The sequence below is a fragment of the Pipistrellus kuhlii genome, unplaced genomic scaffold, assembly GCF_014108245.1.
Source record: "Pipistrellus kuhlii isolate mPipKuh1 unplaced genomic scaffold, mPipKuh1.p scaffold_m20_p_59, whole genome shotgun sequence".
NCBI lineage: Eukaryota > Metazoa > Chordata > Mammalia > Chiroptera > Vespertilionidae > Pipistrellus > Pipistrellus kuhlii.
This window is the reverse complement of record NW_023425561.1, coordinates 359,321-378,253: the sequence shown is the minus strand read 5'-3', so window position 1 is coordinate 378,253 and position 18,933 is coordinate 359,321. Positions and strand designations below refer to the sequence as shown.

Here is an 18,933-nt window from a genome sequence, read left to right as displayed (position 1 = left end):
CTCTCCCTCCGCCCTGCGCCTGCTCCCGCCACCTGACCTCTGCCTCGGGGTGTGCCCTGGCCTGCCGGTCTCCCTCATCTCCCTCAGCCCCCACCCTCTCCGCTATGTCAGACCAGCCGTGAGGCATCCACCCCGAGCCGGACAGCGCTGCGCCCCTTTCCCAGTGTAAGAGCCGGCCCTCCCGGCGGCCAGGGCCCTGCCCGTCCTGGCCCTGGCTCTCTGGGCCGCTGCCTCCTCTCCTGATCCGGCCTCCCGGCCTCCCAGTCTCCCTCCTGCCTCAGTGTTCCCACACCCACGGCCCTCTCAGCCGGAGACACTCTCCTGACCCTGTGTGACTAGAGGCCTGGCTGCCATGTTATTTAGGGTGCAGTCCACCCAGGCCCCTCCCCTGGCACAGCCACCCCGTGGCTCCCACGCCCGACGCCCCCCTCATCTGCTCCGACGGCACTGCTTCCCGCTGCACACTGTCTGCCCCCACCCCCACCCCCAACACAGGCGGCCAGGCTTTGTTCAGAGTCAGCACCCAAACAGGGCCCGGCGCACCCTCGGCTCCCCCCAGTGAAGGGTGTGAGCAGCAGAGCTAGGCACCCAGCGAGGTGCAGGGGCTCCTCAGGCCACCAGAGGGCGCCAGCACCCAGCAGATGGGCCGAGAGCCGGGCGAGCACATGACCTGCCTGCCAGCTGTCTGCGCTCACAGCTGCGGGTTTATGGAGAAGCCAAAAGCTGATGATGTGAGAGCGTTCGTCTTCACTCGACCGCTACACACTCCCCGAGGCGGGGGGCCTTGCCGAGAAAACCCGGGTGCAGCCCAGTCTCGGGAGCCACGGGCGACCTCCTCAGGGCACCCTGAGAGTCCCCCACCCCCTGTGCCAGGCCACACACAGCTTGGAACTGTGGGACCCCACAGCCACGTGCTCCTCCCCTCCCCCCTGCCCAGGCCAATCAGAGCTGGGGGGTCAAGGCCCAGAGAGGGCCAGCCACAGGGTGGTGGGGGGGGGCAGGCCAGGGCCCAGCTTCAGCCCTCCTCATGCGCGGCGGGGGGCCGGGGCGGGCCGGGGCCGTACTCACGAGCAGGACCTGGCCAGCTGGCAGAGGCCGCAGGCAGGCTTCCGCATCAGGTACATGGGCCAGCCGTAGGCGGCCAGCGCGAACAGCATGTAGTAGCAGACCTCCTTGTAGCGCAGCATCTCCTGCTGCAAGAACGGGGGCCGCGGCCGGTCACCCCCTGACCGTCACCCTGCAGCTGCCCCCGCCCCCGCCCAGAGGAGGGACCCACCGCTCCTCCAGGTGCTAATTGCCTTTCCCTAATTATCTCCGTGCAACCAGGGCGCGCACCCTCCGGGGACCTGTCCTGTCGCTCCGGCCTCAGAAGGAATGATTTGGGGACAGAAAAGCACTCGGGGCGTCGGCCGGTTTCCCTGCCCCGTTTCCAGTGAAGGAAGAGGGGGAGGGAGGGTCCAGGCCTTGAGCAGCGGGGCCCGCCCCCTGGATGCTGGGTGCTGGGTGACCGGACACGGGGCCGACTCTCTAGCTTGATGCACTGAGTCACTGGCTTGAAAGGAGCAGGCGGGAGATTGGCATCTCTCTGGGCAGACTGGCACCTCTCCGGGCAGGCTGGAGTCTCTCTAGAGCAGGCGCCCGTTCGAACCCATGCCTCTGGCCAGGGCTGTTGTGTCAGCCCCAAGGGCTGGAGGAGGCAGAAGGCGCTGGTGTCCCCCAGAGCGGGGCCGTGCCCTGGCGCCCAGGGCGGGGAGACGCCCGCGCGGAGAGGGGTCAGCGGGGGATGAGTCACCGGAGCCGCGAGCGGGCGGCCCTGAGTCGGGGCCCGGCGGCTGGAAGGAGCGGGGGCTCTGTCTGCCCTGCAGGAATGAGCTGGACCAGCGATGGCCCTCCTGCCTCGGCGCCCCCGGCTACAGGGCGGGCGGCGGCCTCTGCCCGGAGCAGGCGGGACCCAGCACCAGGCATTCGGGCCTGCCCTGCCCTGCCCTGCCCCCCGGCGCTGTCACAGGGGACACAGGCCTGTTTTGGGGGGTGGGGCAGACGGAAGCCAGAGCTTTTCCAGGGGCTCAGGCGCCAGGATGAGTCCCTTCCAGCAGCGTCCAGACTGGCACCGCAGGGGGTGGCAGAGCCCTCTGAGGGCTGGGACACCCGTGCCCTGTGCCACACACACTGACTGGCTTTCCACCAGAGGCGCGGGGAGAGGTTTATATTTTTGTCGATCTCAGGGAGGAAGGGAGATAGAAACATCCATGATGAGAGAGAACCGTGGACCGGCTGCCTCCTGCACGCCCCACACTGGGGATGGAGCCCACAACCCGAGCCTGTGCCCCGACCGGGAACTGGACCGGGAGCTCCTGGTCCACAGGCCGACGCTCAACCACCGAGCCGTGCCGGTGGGGCCAGCTGCCTTTTATGACGACAGCGGTGACAGCGACAAGAGTAGCCGCTCCCGCCGTGAAGGGCCGGGCATCCCGCGCGCGGGCGAGCGGACGCAGCAGAACCAGCGTGGAGGAGGCTCCGGGGGTCCGGGACGGGGACCGGGGCGGGGGCGAGGCCGAGAGGAGGGGCCCTGGGGGCTCAGGGGCGCGGCTGGAGCAGGCGGCCTGCTCCGGTCGCTCTGGCGGAGGGAGAGGGGGCACGGACAGCGTGGAGTGGGGCGGCTCTGACTCACCGAGTTCTTGAGGTCGATGTACTTGGTGTTCCTGGTCACGGGCATCCCCGACAGGAAGGCCAGGATGTCGTTGTTGGCCTGAAAGACGGGTGCGAGGGTGGCTGCGGGCCCCGCGCCGAGAAAGGGCGGGCGCCCCTCCGCCCGCCGCCTGCTTCCCACGGCCGAGAGCCCGAGCCCGGGGCGTGGTTTCCAGCTCTCCCGCCCGCCCGGCGGTTCCTAAGGCCCAGGTCCTGTCCTGCTCCAGCTGCTTCCCTCCCACTCAAAGCATCACCCCCCCTTCCTGGGCCCCGGGGAGGGGGTGCAGGAGGTACTGGGAGACCCTCGCTGGGGCCGGTGTGTTGGGGATGGGGGGGGGGATGGAGAGGCTGAAGCCATGCTGGGTCGTCCATTAGCTCCCAGGTGGGGCGTCCCCGTGGCAGCCCGGCCTGGGGCCCCTCGGAGGGAGGAGGCTCAGGCAGAGCTGTGAGCGGAGGCTGCAGGCAGGAGCCGGGAAGGAGGAGTGGGAGTCCCAGAGGGCGACCTCCAGGCCCCGGAGGAGGGGACCAGCAGCAGGGGCGGCAGGGAGAGGCCTGGGTGGGGGTAAGGGGTGTAGGGAGGCCACTGGGAGGAGGCGGGCGCTCACCTCGTCCAGCACAGCATTGCGTTTGGCCCGCTGCCGCTGCCGGAGCAGGACCAGGCCAGCGATGATGTCGGAGGGCACGATGTCCAGGTCCCGGAAGAACTCGGCAAAGAGGTAGGCGATTTCCGAGTAGGCGTCCTACGTGGTCCGGGCAGGCGGGCGGGGCGGGGCAGCAGGAGAGAGGACAGGGGACGGAGTGAATCCCGGTGCCCGGGTGTCCGTGGGGCCGGCCTGCGCCATTCGCCCCACACCTCGAGGCACCAGCTGGGCCCGGTGCCCGACCCCTGCGACCCCTGATGGGAGCCTTGGGCCTTGCCTAGGCCTCTGCATCTCCACGCTGGCCCTCCTGTCCCTGCTCCCGCAAGGGCCCTCACACGCGGAGGGCGAGGGGCTCCCAGGAGCAGGCGGCACCCAGGAGCCGGGCTCAAAACCCAGCTCCTCCGCCAGCCCTGCCCCCGTGCTGCCGGCGGCAGACGGCCCTCTGCGCAGCCCCACCCCCACACCCCCCCCCGTACTCACTGACTGCGAGTCCTTGGTTCGCGTGCAGCACAGGAACACCTTGAGCCGGCGCGACCAGCTTGTGGCCTGGCCCTCCTCCAGCCGATGCCTGAGGGCGGGGATTGTGCGTGAGCCCCAGGCTGGCCCAGTGGACCGGGGCCCAGACGGGACGGACACAGGGGGGCCTGCTCCTCGGACCCCCCCCAAGGGCTCCCTGACACAGCTCGGTGGCCAGAGGCCTGGCCCATGACCCAGGCAGACGGAACACCGCATGCCTGGGGGCTTCGGAGCTGGGAGCCCCAGCCTGTCCCTCAGAGCTGCTCCCCTTCAGAAGGACGTCAGCCCGGCCGGCGTGGCTCAGTGGCTGAAGGTCAGCCTATGGGCCAGGAGGTCACGGTGCAATTCCCGGTCAGGGCACATGCCCGGGTTGTGGGTTCGATCCCCACTAGGGGGCGTATGGGAGGCAGCTGATCTAATGATTCTCATCATTGATGTTTCTATCTCTCCTCCCTTCTTCTCTGAAATCAATAAAAATATATTTAAAATTTTTAAATTTAATTTAATTTAAAACAGGGTTTTGGATACATTCTCTGTACTTGGGGGAAGTCTAAGGGTGGAATGAGGCTCTGAACTTCCCAGCCCCTTGCATCTGTCTGTCACAGCAGAGGAGCGGGCCCAGCCTCCCCTGCACAGCCGGCCTGGCCCACTCCCCCTCCCGCCACCCCCATCCCCCAGCCCCCAGGTCTGGCAGCTCATCCAGGAGTCTGCATCTGAAGGCAGAGCCGTGGCCGGTACCCACGGGGGCCCTTCCAGAACTGGGTGCCCGGGAGTCCGTCTGTTTTGAGCATAAAGATAGCAGATCCGATGTTAAAACCGTGCATCTTCTGGCTGATCGAAAAGGGACTGATTTCTTCTGTGACCTGTGCCCTCCCGCTGGCCCTGTCAGAGTCTGCTGGGAGGTGGCCCAGCGGGGGAGGCGTGGCCCCGAATGCATGAAGGCACATAGCCGAGGTCAGGAGTGACAGGGCCCTCCTTCCCGGGCCTCTTAGCTCTGCTCCCTGCTCCCAACCCCGGTCCCACAAGCGTGGGGAGCCTCGGGCCTCCAGGGGTTAGAAAGGGTGCACGGAGCTGCTGGCCCTGGGCCCTGCCAGCCCCGGAACCAGTGTCCCACCTGCCAGAGGCCCGTTAAAGGGAGAGCATGCCACCAGGCTGGCTCCCAGGGCATTGTGTGCTTTGAACCCGTTCCAACCTAACGGGGGTTTTAAAGCTTCGAAGAGAATTTCCGGCTGGGTGGGTCTCTGACCCGAGGAAAGGGCTGGCCATCCCTGCGCTGCAGTACTTTGTATGTCCACCAGGGGGCAGACGGAGCCGGGGACAGGTTTGGCCTAATGCGGTTAAGTTAGGCGGCAGAGGCCAGGCTGGGTGAGAGAGACACACTAAATCCAGACGGAAAAAGCCCACAGACTGGCACTGCTCCGCCCGGGACTCACTCATGTGAAGGAGGACCGACACTCCTTCAGCAAAGATCCAAGGTCAAGGCTCCCAGGGAATCACCCCCCTCCCAGCCCTCGCCAGGCGGCACTGGAAGGAGAGAGGGCAGGCAGGGGCTTAAGCAGCTTCCTGACTTCAGAAACGGAATTAACCTGCGGGTGTGCACCCCTGAGCCTGGAGGTGGGCTAGACTATGTCCCTGCTAGAAAAGCTGCCGGTTTCCGAGCAGAGGGAGCGCGAGGGAACAGCCTGAGAGGGGCCACACCAGCCAGGCCGGGGCCTGCCGCCCCGAGAGCCGCAACACGACGGACCTGTGAGCTCCGTGGCCTCCTGCTCCACGAACAGGCCCAGAGGCCGCAGGGGGACTTTCCAGCTAGAACGACAGCCACTGCCAACCCCCCTCGGCAGCGGCCTCGGCCCTCCTGGGCCCCACAGGCAATTACACCGAGCCCCGGAGAGGAGATGTTTATCTGGGGCCCCAGGAGCCCAGAAACCAGGTCAGGTGGGGGCGTGTGCTCAGAGTGAGCACATGAGACAGGACGGGACGCGACGGGCGCTGTCGCCAGCTGCTCTGGGGCCTTGGCTCCGAGGCCTGGCATCTGGGCTGGGAAGTGGCCGCCCTGGCCGGGTGTGCCTCTGGCTGCAGGGCTGAGCTGACGTGGAGGGCCCGAGGGAGCGGAACATGAAGGCAGGAGGGTCGGGCGGAAGATTCCTGCTGAGCGTGGTGCCGGGGCCGCCTGCCGGCCTGGCGGATGGCTCCGACCCGCGGCCCCGTGCAGCGCCAGTCTGTGCCCGCCAACTCGACCTGGGCAGGGGGCCTGCTTCTGGGACTTCTGCTCCTGTTTGCAGACCGGGACCCAGCTGGCCCAGGGTTGGTGGGAAGACGGACGGTGGAGAAGGCAGGGCCTACCTCTTGGCAGAAGCTCCATGGACAGGACCCACCCTGGAAACCCCTCTCTCTTCCTTTCCATCAGTAAGAATTACCGTGACCCTGGGTGTCCGTCCTCAGGCTCTCTCCCACGGCACAGAAACACCGTGTGAAACACACCCCCTCCAGGAAGCCCTCCTTGATTGACCTCCTCCAGCCCCTTAGTCCTAGAGGCAGCCCAGCCTCACGGGTAAGATCGAGGGCTCTTGAGCCAGGTTGCCTGGGCTTGGCCCCAGCCCCATCCAGTACCCACGGAATCACCTCAGGCCAGTCCCTGCCCTCGTGGGGCCCAGTCTCCTCCTCTGTGTTATGAGGACGATGGTATCAGCGACCTCCTGGAGCCGTTAGTTCAGCGATATGACTGGCTTGACTGCCACATGCCTCCTGCCGTCCCTGCCTCCTGCCGTCCCCATTGCAGTTACCGGCCTCGGCCTCAAAAAAAGGATGACGACGACAGTGGCTCCCATTGACGGAGCTGGAGCTGTGTGACCACTTCTCCACATTCTCTCACTTAGGTCTCAGGACAGCCCCGTTCGGCAGGTCCCACTTTACGGGCCAGGAAACTGAGGCAGGGAGAGGCCAGGCCCACAGCTCAGCGCGCGGCCCGCCCGCCGGGAGGTCCCACCCTCCAGGCCGCTCACCGCAGGTTGTAGGTGCGCAGGTTGCGCTGCCTCCTCTTGGTGGCCCGCAGCTTGACGAAGGTGCGGCCCGTGGGGTCGAAGACGCAGAGGACGGTGATGCACACGCTCAGGATGACCACCCAGTTGCAGACGACCATCCCTGCGGGCAGGGGGGGGAGCACGAGGCGCTGGGACCCCCGCGCACCAGCTCCAAAGAGAGGGCGCCGGAGCCGCCCTGCCCCCGCCCCCGCCCCCTCCCACTGCCAGGCACAACCACAGCCAGGCTCAGCGGCCCGGCCCAGGCTCTGGCCGGGAGGCCGTCCCCTTTGCCGAGGCCCGTCCTTGGCTCAGAGCGGGCGGCTCTGCAGATGCTGAGGTCGGGGCAGACCTGGAGGAAGGCCGCGCCCTCCCCTGGGGCTCCAGCTCCCTCTCCGCCTGCCCTGCGCGGGCGCTGCCGTACCCAGGGTGACGTTCTTGGCGGTGAGGTCGTTGCAGGAGGTGTAGTACTGGGTCAGCCAGACGATGCCCACGATGGCGTAGATGAACTCGATCACCAGGATGGCTGGAAGACACGGGCCGGCTGCAGGGAGGCGCCCGGCCCTCCCACCACGCGCCCAGCCAGCTCCGCAGCGGGACCGGGGACCCCACCGCCGCTGCCCACAGGCCTCCCGGGAGGAGACCGGGCAGCGTGGCTGTCCCTCCGCTCGCCCCGCTGCAAGGTGGCCTCAGGCCTGGACGCTCCCGAGAAGGAGGCTGGCGAGGCGGGTGGCGAAGAGGCACTGCCCTGCCCTTCCGGGATCTCAGAATCACCCCCATGGGCTCTTAGGCAAGCCACCCAGCCCACCCGAGCCTCTGTCTCCTCGTCTGTAAAATGGGCGGCCAGGGCCGTGGCCTCACGGTGGGAGAGCCAGAGGGGAGTGTCCATGGCAGGGAAGCTGCTATCCCCCAGGAGAGGCCTCAGGTGCCTGCAGCAGGTGGAGGCGGCCCTGCCGCGGCCCCTCCAGGCACCCTGCTCAGGGCGCTGAGCCCCGGTGGAGACGGGGCTGGAGGGGGGTGGGTAAGGAGGAGCGGGGGAGCCGCAGGCCCAAACCCTGGTCTGTAAAAGGAGGCCAACACTCGATCCTCTAGTCTAGTGAACCGCAGTTCACAGACTGTTCACCAGGGACGAAGGGGGAGCCCAGGAGAGGGACGGGGGTGGGGGGGTATGGGGGGCTCCTGGGAACCGGCAGGTCCAGGCCCGAGGGCTCTTCCCAGGACGGGTGTTTGGGAGGACCCCAGGGCTGGGGAAGGACAGCCTGGACCAGGGCGGGGGACCTCTCTGTGAAGGCCAGAGAGCAAGCCCCCCAGCGTTTGGGGTCATATTCTGTGGCCGCTGCTCCGGTCACTCAGAAGCAGCTGGAGACGAGAGGCACAGAAATGAGTGAGTGTGGCTGGGCCCCAATAAAACTTTATTCACCAGAACGGACAGCAGCCTGGGCATGGCCCTCAGGCCGGGGTCTAGTCTGGGCCCCTGCACTGCTGCCCCGGGTGCACAGGCAGAGGGTGAGGGTGGGGAGTGGGGGCGGAGGGTGAGGGTGGGGGTGGGGGCGGAGGGTGAGGGTGGGGAGTGGGGGTGGAGGGTGAGGGTGGGGGTGGGGGCGGAGGGTGAGGGTGGGGAGGGGGGTGGAGTGTGTGGGGTGGGGGCGGAGGGTGCGGGTGGGGGTGGGGGCGGAGGGTGAGGGTGTGGAGTGGGGGAGGAGGGTGAGGGTGGGGGTGGGGCGGAGGGTGAGGGTGGGGGTGGGGGCGGAGGGTGAGGGTGGGGAGGGGGGTGGAGTGTTGTGGGGTGGGGGCGGAGGTGAGGGTGGGAAGTGGGGGTGGAGGGTGAGGATGGGGAGGAGGGTGAGGTGGGGGTGGGGGCGGAGGGTGAGGGTGGGGGTGGGGGCGGAGGGTGAGGGTGTGGAGTGGGGGTGGAGGGTGAGGGTGGGGGTTGTGGGGCGGAGGGTGAGGGTGGGAGGGGGGTTGAGTGTGTGGGGTGGGGGCGGAGGGTGAGGGTGGGGTGGGGGCGGAGGGGTGAGGGTGGGAGTGGGGGAGGAGGGTGAGGGTGGGGGTGGGGCGGAGGGTGAGGTGGGGTGGGGGCGGAGGGTGCGGGTGCGGGTGGGGGCGGAGGGTGCGGGTGGGGGGTGGGGCGGAGGGTGGGGTGGGGGTGGGGGGCGGAGGGTGAGGGTAGGGTGGGGGCGGAGGGTGCGGTGGGGTGGGGCGGAGGGTGAGGGTGGGGGTGGGGCGGAGGTGAGGGTAGGGTGGGGCGGAGGGTGCGGGTGGGGGTGGGGCCGGAGGGTGAGGGTGGGGGTGGGGGGCGGCCTTACCCAGGCGCACGTAGAGCACGTACTGCATGGACTCGCGGGGCTCCGTGTAGAGGATGCCCCCGCGCATACTCAGCCAGATGATGGCCATCTCGGCGATCATGCAGCTCAGCAGGATGCCCAGGTAGCCGCGGCCGTGGTCCACCAGGTTCAGGGAGCAGGCCTCGTGCGGGCTGTAGACCAGGCCGAAGAGCACCACGGACAGGATCACAAACCTGGACACGCGTGCGAGAGGGGCTGGCAGCCTGCACACCCCGGCCCCGCCTGGCCTGGGTGCGGTGGGCAGGACCCCTGCCCCCCTGCCCCAGCGCCTCTGAGGACCGAGGGAGAGCCTGCCTCCAGCCCCAGTGCCGGGCGCAGGGCTGGAGGGGCCGGTGAGGTCCCCACGCCCCCTGTGGGTGTCACCTGAGGGGCGTATGGTCTCAGGCACCTCCTGTTGGGGGCTGGGAGCACTGCGCCCCCTCCCCCCCTCCCCGCGGCGTGGCCCGGGACTCACCAGGTGGTGTGCAGGAGGAAGAGGAAGATGGCCGGCAGCACCAGGTCGTCGCTGCCCACAGACCAGCGCCGCCGGAACACCACGATCCCGGGCATGGCTGGCGGCTCTGCGGAGGCTCAGCAGGCCTGGCGCTCACCTCCTGGGAGAGAGCAGAGGGCCCTGTGGCTGCCTGGCACCCACACCCAGGGCCCCCAGCACCCACGGTCCTCAAGCACCCAGGATCCCCCAGCACCCAGGATCCCCCACACCCAGGATCCCCCACACCCACGGTCCCCCAGCACCCAGGGCCCCCCCACACCCAAGGCCCCAGCACCCACGGTCCTCAAGCACCAGGATCCCCCAGCACCCAGGATCCCCCACCCCCAGGATCCCCCACACCCACGGTCCCCCAGCACCCAGGGCCCCCCCACCCCCAGGGCCCCCAGCACCCACGGTCCTCAAGCACCCAGGATCCCCCAGCACCCAGGATCCCCCACATCCAGGGCCCCAGCACCCAGGATCCCCCAGCACCCAGGGCCCCCCCACACCCAGGGCCCCCAGCACCCACGGTCCTCAAGCACCCAGGATCCCCCAGCACCCAGGATCCCCCACATCCAGGGCCCCAGCACCCAGGATCCCCCAGCACCCAGGACCCCCCCACACCCAGGGCCCCCAGCACCCACGGTCCCCCAGCACCCAGGGCCCCCCCACACCCAGGGCCCCAGCACCCAAGGCCCCCAGCACCCAGGGCCCCCAGCTCCCAGGGTCCCCAGCACCCAGGGCCCCCCCACACCCAGCGCCCCCAGCACCCAAGGCCCCCAGCACCTAGGGCCCCCCAGCACCCAGGGCCCCCCCACACCCAGGGCCCCAGCACCAAGGCCCCCAGCACCCAGGGCCCCCAGCTCCCAGGGTCCCCAGCTCCCAGGGCCCCAGCACCCAGGGCCCCTCGGCACCCAGGGCCCCCAGCTCCCAGGGTCCCCAGCTCCCAGGGCCCCCCAGCACCCAGGGCCCCTCAGCACCCAGGGCCCCCAGCACCCACGGTCCCCCAGCACCCAGGCCCCCCCCCACACCCAGGGCCCCAGCACCCAAGGCCCCCAGCACCCACGGTCCCCCAGCACCCAGGCCCCCCCCACACCCAGGGCCCCAGCACCCAAGGCCCCCAGCACCCAGGGCCCCCCCACACCCAGGGCCCCAGCACCCAGGGCCCCCCAGCACCCAGGGCCCCCCCCACACCCAGGGTCCCCAGCTCCCAGGGCCCCCCAGCACCCAGGGCCCCCCCACACCCTGGCCCCCCAGCTCCCAGGGCCCCCAGGCCCCCGGGGCCACCACACTCTGGCCAGGTGTGCTCAGCGACACAGGCCTCTCTTCCGCTTCCCCTGCCCCAGCCCAGAGGCTTCCAGCCCCCGGAGATGCTGAGCACCCCCTCCGGGCAGGACCCCCCTCGGCCTCATCCACCCCAGAGCCAGCAGGAAGGACCTCACAGTCAGACTCTGCTCCTGAGGGCCCTCCAGCCCTGAGACTGGCACTTGCCCCTTGGGTCCCGCTGTGCCCTGAGGTGACCCCAACAGTGACTGCTCAGCCCCATGCAAGGCCTGGGCTACCCCTGCCCCCCCCGCATGAGGCCAGGGAGCTCGCCAGCCCTGACCCGGCCCCATGCTCGCAGTTCCCGGATGGGGTGGGGGCCTCCCAGGTCAAGCATGAGACGGGCAGGGCAGCCCGAAGGCTGAGGGCCGTGGGGCAGGGCCAAGCACGGAGGCGGGAGTGCCTGCACGGGGTAGTGCCTAGTGAGCAGATGCGGAATCAGGTCTTCAGGTCCCTGCTTGGCCGGAGCCCTGGGAGCAGCGCCATGGCTTTGCACCCACCAGACAGGACTGCCAACCTCCGCTTCCCTCTTGGGAGGGAAGGGGTCAAGAGCACGCCGAGGCACCCAGGGCTCCGCTGAGCCCTGCAGGGTGCCCACCCTCCCACGCCCACCCTGAGCCACGCCGCCTCTGCTGCCCGGCCCTAACTCTGAAGTTGGAGTTCACATCAGCTCAGGAGGAGCGCCCAGGAACCCGGGCCCTTCCCCAGGGCCGGGGGACCGGGGTGGGGGAGCAGCGGGAAGCCTCCCGGGGGCTGGTCCGGGGGCTCCGAGGGGGGACTGTGCGGGGCGACCCCCGCTGCAGAGGGCGGACCGCTGCCGCGGCCACAGAGGCTTACATGGCACCTGATCCTCTCCCTCTGGCGGCTCCTGGGAAAACGAGTCTCCTCGGAGACCAGCATCGCTCAGCAAGGAAGCGGGCAAGTCTCCCCCGGCTGACGGCCACGGCCCTGGGGCGGGCCCGGGGGAGGGGGCCGCCGCGTCCAGCCCAGCAGGTCCCCACGTCCCTCCCGGTGCAGACGCTTCTTCCAGCGGCTGCTGCCGGGGCTGCAGGCGAGCGGGCGGCCGGCTGGTGGCTGGCAAGCTCGCGGCTGGGGTCGTGCCTACTCCTCCCCCACCCTCAGGAAGTGACATCATCCCACTCACTACGAGGAGGAGCCGGAGCGCGGATTCTGGGAAGCAGGGAGAAGGATGGGGAGCACAGAGCCACGAGGTGGGGAGGCTGGGGGGCCGGGAGCCCGGGCTCCGTGGTGTGGCTGCGACACGTGGCCGGCCGGCAGCACCGGCTTTGGTTAGAAAGGACCGGAGCGAAGGGGCTGGGACACGGGGTCCGCCACCAGTCCTCCACAGCCCCGCTGGGTCTCCGGGGGGGTGTGGGGAGGGGCTCAGGGCCCCTCACTCCAAAGGAAGGACCGGGAGGACTGGGGCCGGCAGGAGGCAGGAGCCGTGCCTCCTGACAGGCGCTCTAGCTCCGCCTCCTGCTCCAATGAGGACGGCCCTGGTGGAGGGAGGGGAGCACCAGCCCTCAGGGGGAGGGAGGAACCCCGGGCAGCATCAGCAGCTGGAGGTGAGAGCCCACCCCTGCTGGCAGCCCAGGACTCCCTGTCCTCAGTGTGCCCGGAGACCCTTCCCTACTGCCTCTCCCCTCTCCCCCCACCTTATGGAGTCAAAATGATGGACATCCCCTAAACTCACACACACCATCCTCACACCCCCCTCCAGCTCACACGCAGCCCCACGCGTGCCCACGGCCACGCCTCCCCACGCTCAGGTGGGAGAAGCAGGGCCAGCCCGGCTCCGGTCTCTGCACTGGTGGCTGGAGGCCTGGGAGCCCGTCCCCGGCCTGAGGGCCCAGGGCCAGGGCCAGGGCCCACCAACCACGTGGCCCCCGTGGGCGCCCTGTTACAGACCCGGGGTCGCACCCTGCCCCGCTGACCTGCCCCTGGGGACAGCCCCGGCTGCAGGGTCCCATGCACAGGCCTCTGGGCCTTGAACCCGGGCACCACCACCCACCAATGCGTCACTTACTAGTTGTGACTCGGTTTCCTCACCTGTCGCTTATCCCACCTGCTAAGCAGAAAGGGGCCAGCAGAAAGGACCGGTGAGGGCCCCCCGGGAGACAGTCCAAGAGGCCATGGCCACGCCGGCAAATGCCAGCGCCCGCCCCAGGGTCTCAGTGGGGGAAGGGGGAGGGGAGGCCGAGGGAGAGGGCGAAACCCTGCTGGGCAGCTGCCCCGCCCCTGCCTGGGCCAGCGACGCCCCAGCTGGTCACCCAGGGGCCGTGGCCCGGGTGCGGGTGCCGGGCCTGCACTGGGGCCGGGAGGCGGGGACAGGCCGGGCCTGGACATCCCGGCGGCTCAGGGCTGCTGTTTTTAAGGGCCTCAAAGGCGTCCTTTCTCTGGAGACCCCGCTGCTCACAAAGCGGGCCTGTTCCTGCTGGGATGTGATTTCATCTGGAGGAAATGTCTCGGGGGGAGGGCGAGGGGCCAGGCTGCTTCCTCGTCTGGGGCTGCCACGCATCAGCCGGCTCTCCTCGCCCAGGGCACAGGGTCGTGCCCTCCGACAACCGCAGCGGCAGGCACTCCGCCTCCCCCTCCTCGCCTCAGGCCAGTGGCACTCCCAGGGCAGGCACGGCGCCCCCTCCGTGCCCCTGGCTGAGCCCCCAGCCCAGGCAGGTAGGAGTGAGGTGCCAGGAGCCCCCTCCCAAGGATGGGGTGCCTGGAGCGGCCCCCTCCCCCGAGGCCAGCCTCCCTGATGGGGCCTCGGGCCCCCGGGGCAAGTGGGAACCACTCCGGGAGTTCCTCTTCCCACAGATGCAACATCTTCCTAAAACGCACTCCAGCTTCCCCCTTTACAAACCGCGTGGTCCGGTGGCCTGCGGGGCGAATCCAGGCCCCCAGGCCCTGGCTACGGGCTTCCGTCACCCGGCGGCAGGCTGTGCAATGCCGGGCAGGCGCCTTGCCCTCTCTGAGTCCTGGAGCTGGAAAATACTCCCCAACCAGTGGGGCCAGGCCCCAGCACAGGTCCTGCCCTCAGCCAGCAGGTTCCTGGCTGCGCGGTGCTCCAGCCCCTCTCACACGGCCCCACCCCTCTTTCCGGGCTGCCCCCAGCTTGCTTCTCCTACAGTCACCTCTTTCTAGACGAGCCAGGGGTCACCTCCTCTTTGAAGCCCTCCCTGACAGCCCCCAGGCTGAACGGCTGCCCCTCTGGGGTTCCAGGACCTCACTCCAGTGTCGCCCTGGACTCTGTCTTACAGGAAACTCGCCCATTCTCGCTGGCCATCCCTGCCCCAGCTCGGCCGGGAGTCCCTGGGGCCAGGGCCTTGTACCTCCTTCATCCTCACCGGCTCTCTGGCCCCTGGAATGTGAGCACAGCCGACCCCCCAGCCAGCCCCTCGGCTGCCCCGCACCCCCTCCTCGCCCTGACGGATCCCCCAGGCTCCCTGAGGCACTCCCTTCCTGGCATAAGGGTCCCCCTTCGCTCACACCCTTGGCTCCTGGGGAACAGGCCACTCAGTGCCTCCCCAGCTGCTCAGGGCGACCAGCTGCCGCCTCTGGCTGCCCAAGCTCCGGTGTCCACCTCTGCAAAGTGGGGGGACGCCCCCTTGGAAGGCTGCAGGGAGAACTGGGGGACGAACACTGGCCCTGGCAGACCCCAAGCCTCTGTCTGTGGTGACTGTTACAACGGAAGTCGGAGACGCCCTGGCGGGGGGACCTGTGACCGGATGCCGGGGCCCAGGGTGCTGCCCACTCATGACTGGCTCTGCCGAGGGAGGCCCGGACTGAGCAGATGGAAGTCCTGCCTGGTGACACCCCCTCACCAGGGGCTTGGGGGCTGCTGGCTAAAGCACCCCAGACTGGGCCTCGCCTCCTCATCCCACGGTCCCCTCGGGCTTGGCCCTGGGAACAGGTTTCAGGAGAAAAGCCCCTTGGCAGTGGGTCCCAGCCACCAGGGACCAAGAGGTCGAGGGGAGGGCAGAGGGCGTGGCTGTGTCCGCCCTCCAGATGGCCCCGCACAGGGTTCTGGCCACGGGGAGACGGCAGGAACCTGGCTCGCCTGCAGTGCCCGGTGCCCACGGGACAGGCTGCTGTGCTGCTGGAGAGACCCCAACAAGCCCCCTCCAGCTTCCGGGCCAGGACATTGCCCCCGGGGACCGGAGCAGGGCTGGAGGGGGCGTCTGAAGGGATGACTGCCAGGTGCAGGCCACAGGGACGGGTCTGACATCAGCGGGAGCCTCCTGGGTCCCAGCCCTGCCTTCCTCACAGCAGCGGCGTGCTTCAGCCACAGGCTCTAAATACAGACTGTGGCCCTGGCCGGTGTGGCACAGTGGATAGAGCATTGGCCTGTCAACTGAAGTGTCCTGGATTTGATTCCTGGTCAGGGCACATGGCGGGGTTGCGGGCTCCATCCCTAATAGAGGGCATGCAGGAGGCAGCCGGTCAATGATTTTTCTCTCATTATTGATGTTTCTATCCCTCCCTCCCTCTCCTTTTCTCTCTAAAATCAATAAAAGTATATTAAAATTAGAGGCCTGGTGCATGAAAATTCGTCCACTCGGTGGGGCGGGGGGTGGGGGTGGGGGTGTCCCTCAGCCCGCTTGCACCCTCTCACAATCTGGGACCCCTCAGGTATGGTCCCTAAGCCTGGCCTGAGATCAGGGCCTATTGGGGTTTTCCTTCCCAGGGCTGCAGGCAGCTGGCCCCACCCCCGCTGCTGCCACTGCCTGCCATCTGTGCAGTGCTGCCCCCCTCCCCTGCCACAGGTGACCTCCCTCTGCGGATGACAGGCTGGGGTGCAATGGCTTGGCTGGCCTGGGCCTCTCTCTTTGAGGGCGGGGCCAGCCCTGTGAGGTCTGCCTACCTGATCGCCCCTAACCACTATGCCTGCCTGCCTGATCGCCCCTAACCACTCTGCCTGCCTGCCTGATCACCCCTAACCACTCTGCCTGCCTGCCTGATCGCCCCTAACTACTCTGTCTGCCTGCCTGATCACCCCTAACCACTATGCCTGCCTACCTGAACACTTCTAACTACTCTACCTGCCTGCCTGATTGCCCCTAACCACTCTGCCTGCCTGCCTGCCTGATTGCCCCTAACCACTCTGCCTGCCTGCCTGATTGCCCCTAACCACTCTGCCTGCCTGCCTGATTGCCCCTAACCTCTCTGCCTGATCACCCCTAACCACTCTGCCTGCCTGCCTGATCGCCCCTAACCTCTCTGCCTGATCACCCCTAACCACTCTGCCTGCCTGCCTGATCGCCCCTAACCACTCTGCCTGCCTGCCTGATTGCCCCTAACCGCTCTGCCTGCCTGCCTGCCTGCCTGATTGCCTCTAACCACTCTGCCTGCCTGCCTGATTGCCTCTAACCACTCTGTCTGCCTGCCTGATCGCCCCTAACTACTCTGCCTGCCTGATCGCCCCTAATCACTTGCTTGGGGGCAGGGCCAGCCCGGCAAGGGGCCGTCTGCCTAACTAATCTCCCCTAACACTTTCCTGCCCACTTGATCATCCCAAACTGCTGATCTACCTACCTGATCACCCCTAACCACTCTGCCTGCCTGCCTGATTGCCCCTTTTACTGCTTGCTTGGGGGTGGGGCCAGCACTGACATCTGGTTGGTCAGCCTCCGGTTGTTACTAGTCGGTGTGACCCAGGGTTTTTATATATTAGGATAATAAATAAATAAATAAATAAATGCATACATAAAAACGGACTGTGTTTTTATTCCTTAACCTCTGTGCCTCTGGCCTTGTTTCCAAAATGGGACTAAGACAGCCTCTGCCTCGGCGGGTGTGGGGGTTAGAGAGCACACAGTGAGGCAGCACTGCCCGGTGGGTCCACGTGGCTACTATCGGAGAACGAGGGGACCGAGGCCGAGGAGCAGGGGCTGAGCAGGAGGCACAGCAATGTCACCCCAAACGCAGGAATGCCAGCCACCCCCCTGTATGTGTGAGGAAACCAAGGCCCAGAGGGCCCCAGAGGCCCGGCTTTCCCCACCGAGAGTCCCCGAGGCCCCGAGCCGGCCCCCCGCCTCCCTCCCCCCTTCCCTGCCCCCCTCACACCCACTCGACTCCCCGAGAGACCCACCATGAACAGGGTCCCCCCAGGGAGCCGCGCCGGGAGCCGCTCTCTCACGCTCTCGAAGACGCATGGCTCCCTCGGAAGGAAGCCGGCGGCATCCACGTGCTCCCTCGCCGGCGGTCAGTCTGCAAGGAGGCAGCGCGTCAGGGGGCTCCCGCCTCCAGCAGGCAGCTCCCCGTCACCGCGCCGCGGCTGGCACTGCCCGCACCCCATTTCACAGACGGGGTGCAGGGAGTGCCCGGTCACACGGCCTGGTCGGAGCCTGTGGCCTCCGGGGAGCAGCGGCAGCTAAGAGCCTGCTTCTGAGCCGGCCCGGGCTGCAAGCAGCCCCTGCAGAGCGAGGAGGCGGGCCCGAGGGAGAGTATGGGGGAGAGCGGGTGCCACTCTGCAGGAGGGAAACGGAGCCCAGGGGACTTCCACGGTGTGGGCAGCGGAGCCGGGAGAGAGCTCAGAAGGAAACTCTCCCAGTGGTGCTACCCTGGCCTCGCCGAGACTTCACTGGAAGAGACTCGGCCGGGAGGCTGGCTGCAGGCCCCCGTGTGGGGACCGCCTGCCCCTCCTCCCCGATCGCCCTTCGCCTCCGGGTGGCGCTCCCCTCGGAGAAGGGAGAAGGCTGCGAGGGAGGCGGCGGAGAGAACGCAGGCGTGGGCCGGGGCCACATGTGCCAGCAGCCTGTGCCCGGGCGTGTGCCGCCCGAGCGAGGGGCCGAAAGCTGTCGCTTTTCTCGCGTCAGCTGTGCCCGAGCAGAAGGCAGAGCGAGCCGGCCGGGGCCGGGGCCGGGCTTCAGCGGCAGACGGGTCCTCGCACGCCCAGGCCAGGGACGGCAGCCGTGCGCCTGGGGTGGCCCGGGCAGGCGGGCATGTGACGCCCTCATGCTGCCCGCTGCCCCCAGGGTCTCGGACCCACAAGCAGCTTCCCCACAATCCCCACCAGCATGGCCTGGATGCCTGGGGGGCCCCTCCTGCATCCCTCATGACCACCCTGTGGAGGGTATGGCTGTTCCCATATCACAGATGGGAAAACTGAGGCTCCGAGAGGTCAGATAACCTAGCGAGTGAGGACCACGTCGGGCTCCGAAGCCAGGTCTTGCCACGTGCTTGCTGGCCAGAGCCCTTCTCACAAAGAACAGCCCGTAGGCCGGGCCCCGCGTCCCGAGGAGATGACAGGGAGCAGCCCAGCTCCTGGGTCCGTGCCCGCGGCCGCCCGGGCTCAGCACAGAACAGCTCAGCAGTTCACCTGTCACCTGCTTGTTCTGTAAACATGCTTACACAGCATCACGGCACACCAGGGACTGCAGCATGCGGCTCACGAAAATCGCCTTCTTCCATCTTTCTACAGCCCCACGGGGCACGTGCTATTCTTATTCCCACTTCACTGTTGAGAAAACCGAGGCCCAGAGAAGCTAGGTGACCCACCCAAGGCCACTCAGCCAGTGAGCTCGGGACTCCTCGGTGCCCCTCATCCACTGACCGCTCTCTGGATTGCCCTGGGTTCGAGTCTTGGTCCCTTACTTCTAGTTGTCTGTGACCTGCACTTCTCGGAGCCTCAGTTTCCTCATCTGGAAAATGGGTCAATGCAGGTCCCCACTTCATAGGGAGTCGTGAGAAGTAAAGGAAACAATGCCCAGCACACACTCAGCTCATAGGAAAGCACCGGTGGCATCACTGTTATTATTCATCATCTCTCCTGCGGGGTGGGGTGGGGGGGAGGGGTTGCAGACCTCTTCCTCGCCGCACAGAGCCCCTGCCTCCCGGAGGTGGGGCAGCGCCACTAACCTCTATGATCTGAGTCAGCGCTCCCCGAGAGAAAGGCCCTGTGTCTGCCTCGGGGACCAGGCTGACCCACGCCTGCC

General features: G+C 68.0%; 1 protein-coding gene across 5 annotated transcripts in view; it reads right to left on the bottom strand.

The window, feature by feature from the left end:
• The window catches only part of DAGLA (diacylglycerol lipase alpha), a 57,347-nt gene that overhangs the window by 11,085 nt on the left and 27,329 nt on the right, over positions 1-18,933 (bottom strand). Inside the window, exons 2-10 of one of the 5 annotated variants that reach the window (XM_045574097.1) lie at positions 17,088-17,206; positions 9,662-9,800; positions 9,169-9,338; positions 7,287-7,388; positions 6,848-6,986; positions 3,810-3,897; positions 3,294-3,428; positions 2,672-2,749; positions 1,069-1,193 (exon numbers count right to left, since the gene is read on the bottom strand). In XM_045574097.1, the coding sequence (XP_045430053.1) occupies positions 1,069-1,193; positions 2,672-2,749; positions 3,294-3,428; positions 3,810-3,897; positions 6,848-6,986; positions 7,287-7,388; positions 9,169-9,338; positions 9,662-9,756 (932 nt within the window). In that variant the 5' untranslated portion in view covers positions 9,757-9,800; positions 17,088-17,206. Of the gene's footprint in view, positions 1-1,068; positions 1,194-2,671; positions 2,750-3,293; positions 3,429-3,809; positions 3,898-6,847; positions 6,987-7,286; positions 7,389-9,168; positions 9,381-9,661; positions 9,801-11,839; positions 12,114-17,087; positions 17,207-18,933 lie in introns of those variants that run through there. The other 4 variants (XM_045574096.1, XM_045574095.1, XM_036417335.2 and 1 more) reach the window with 4 other exon arrangements.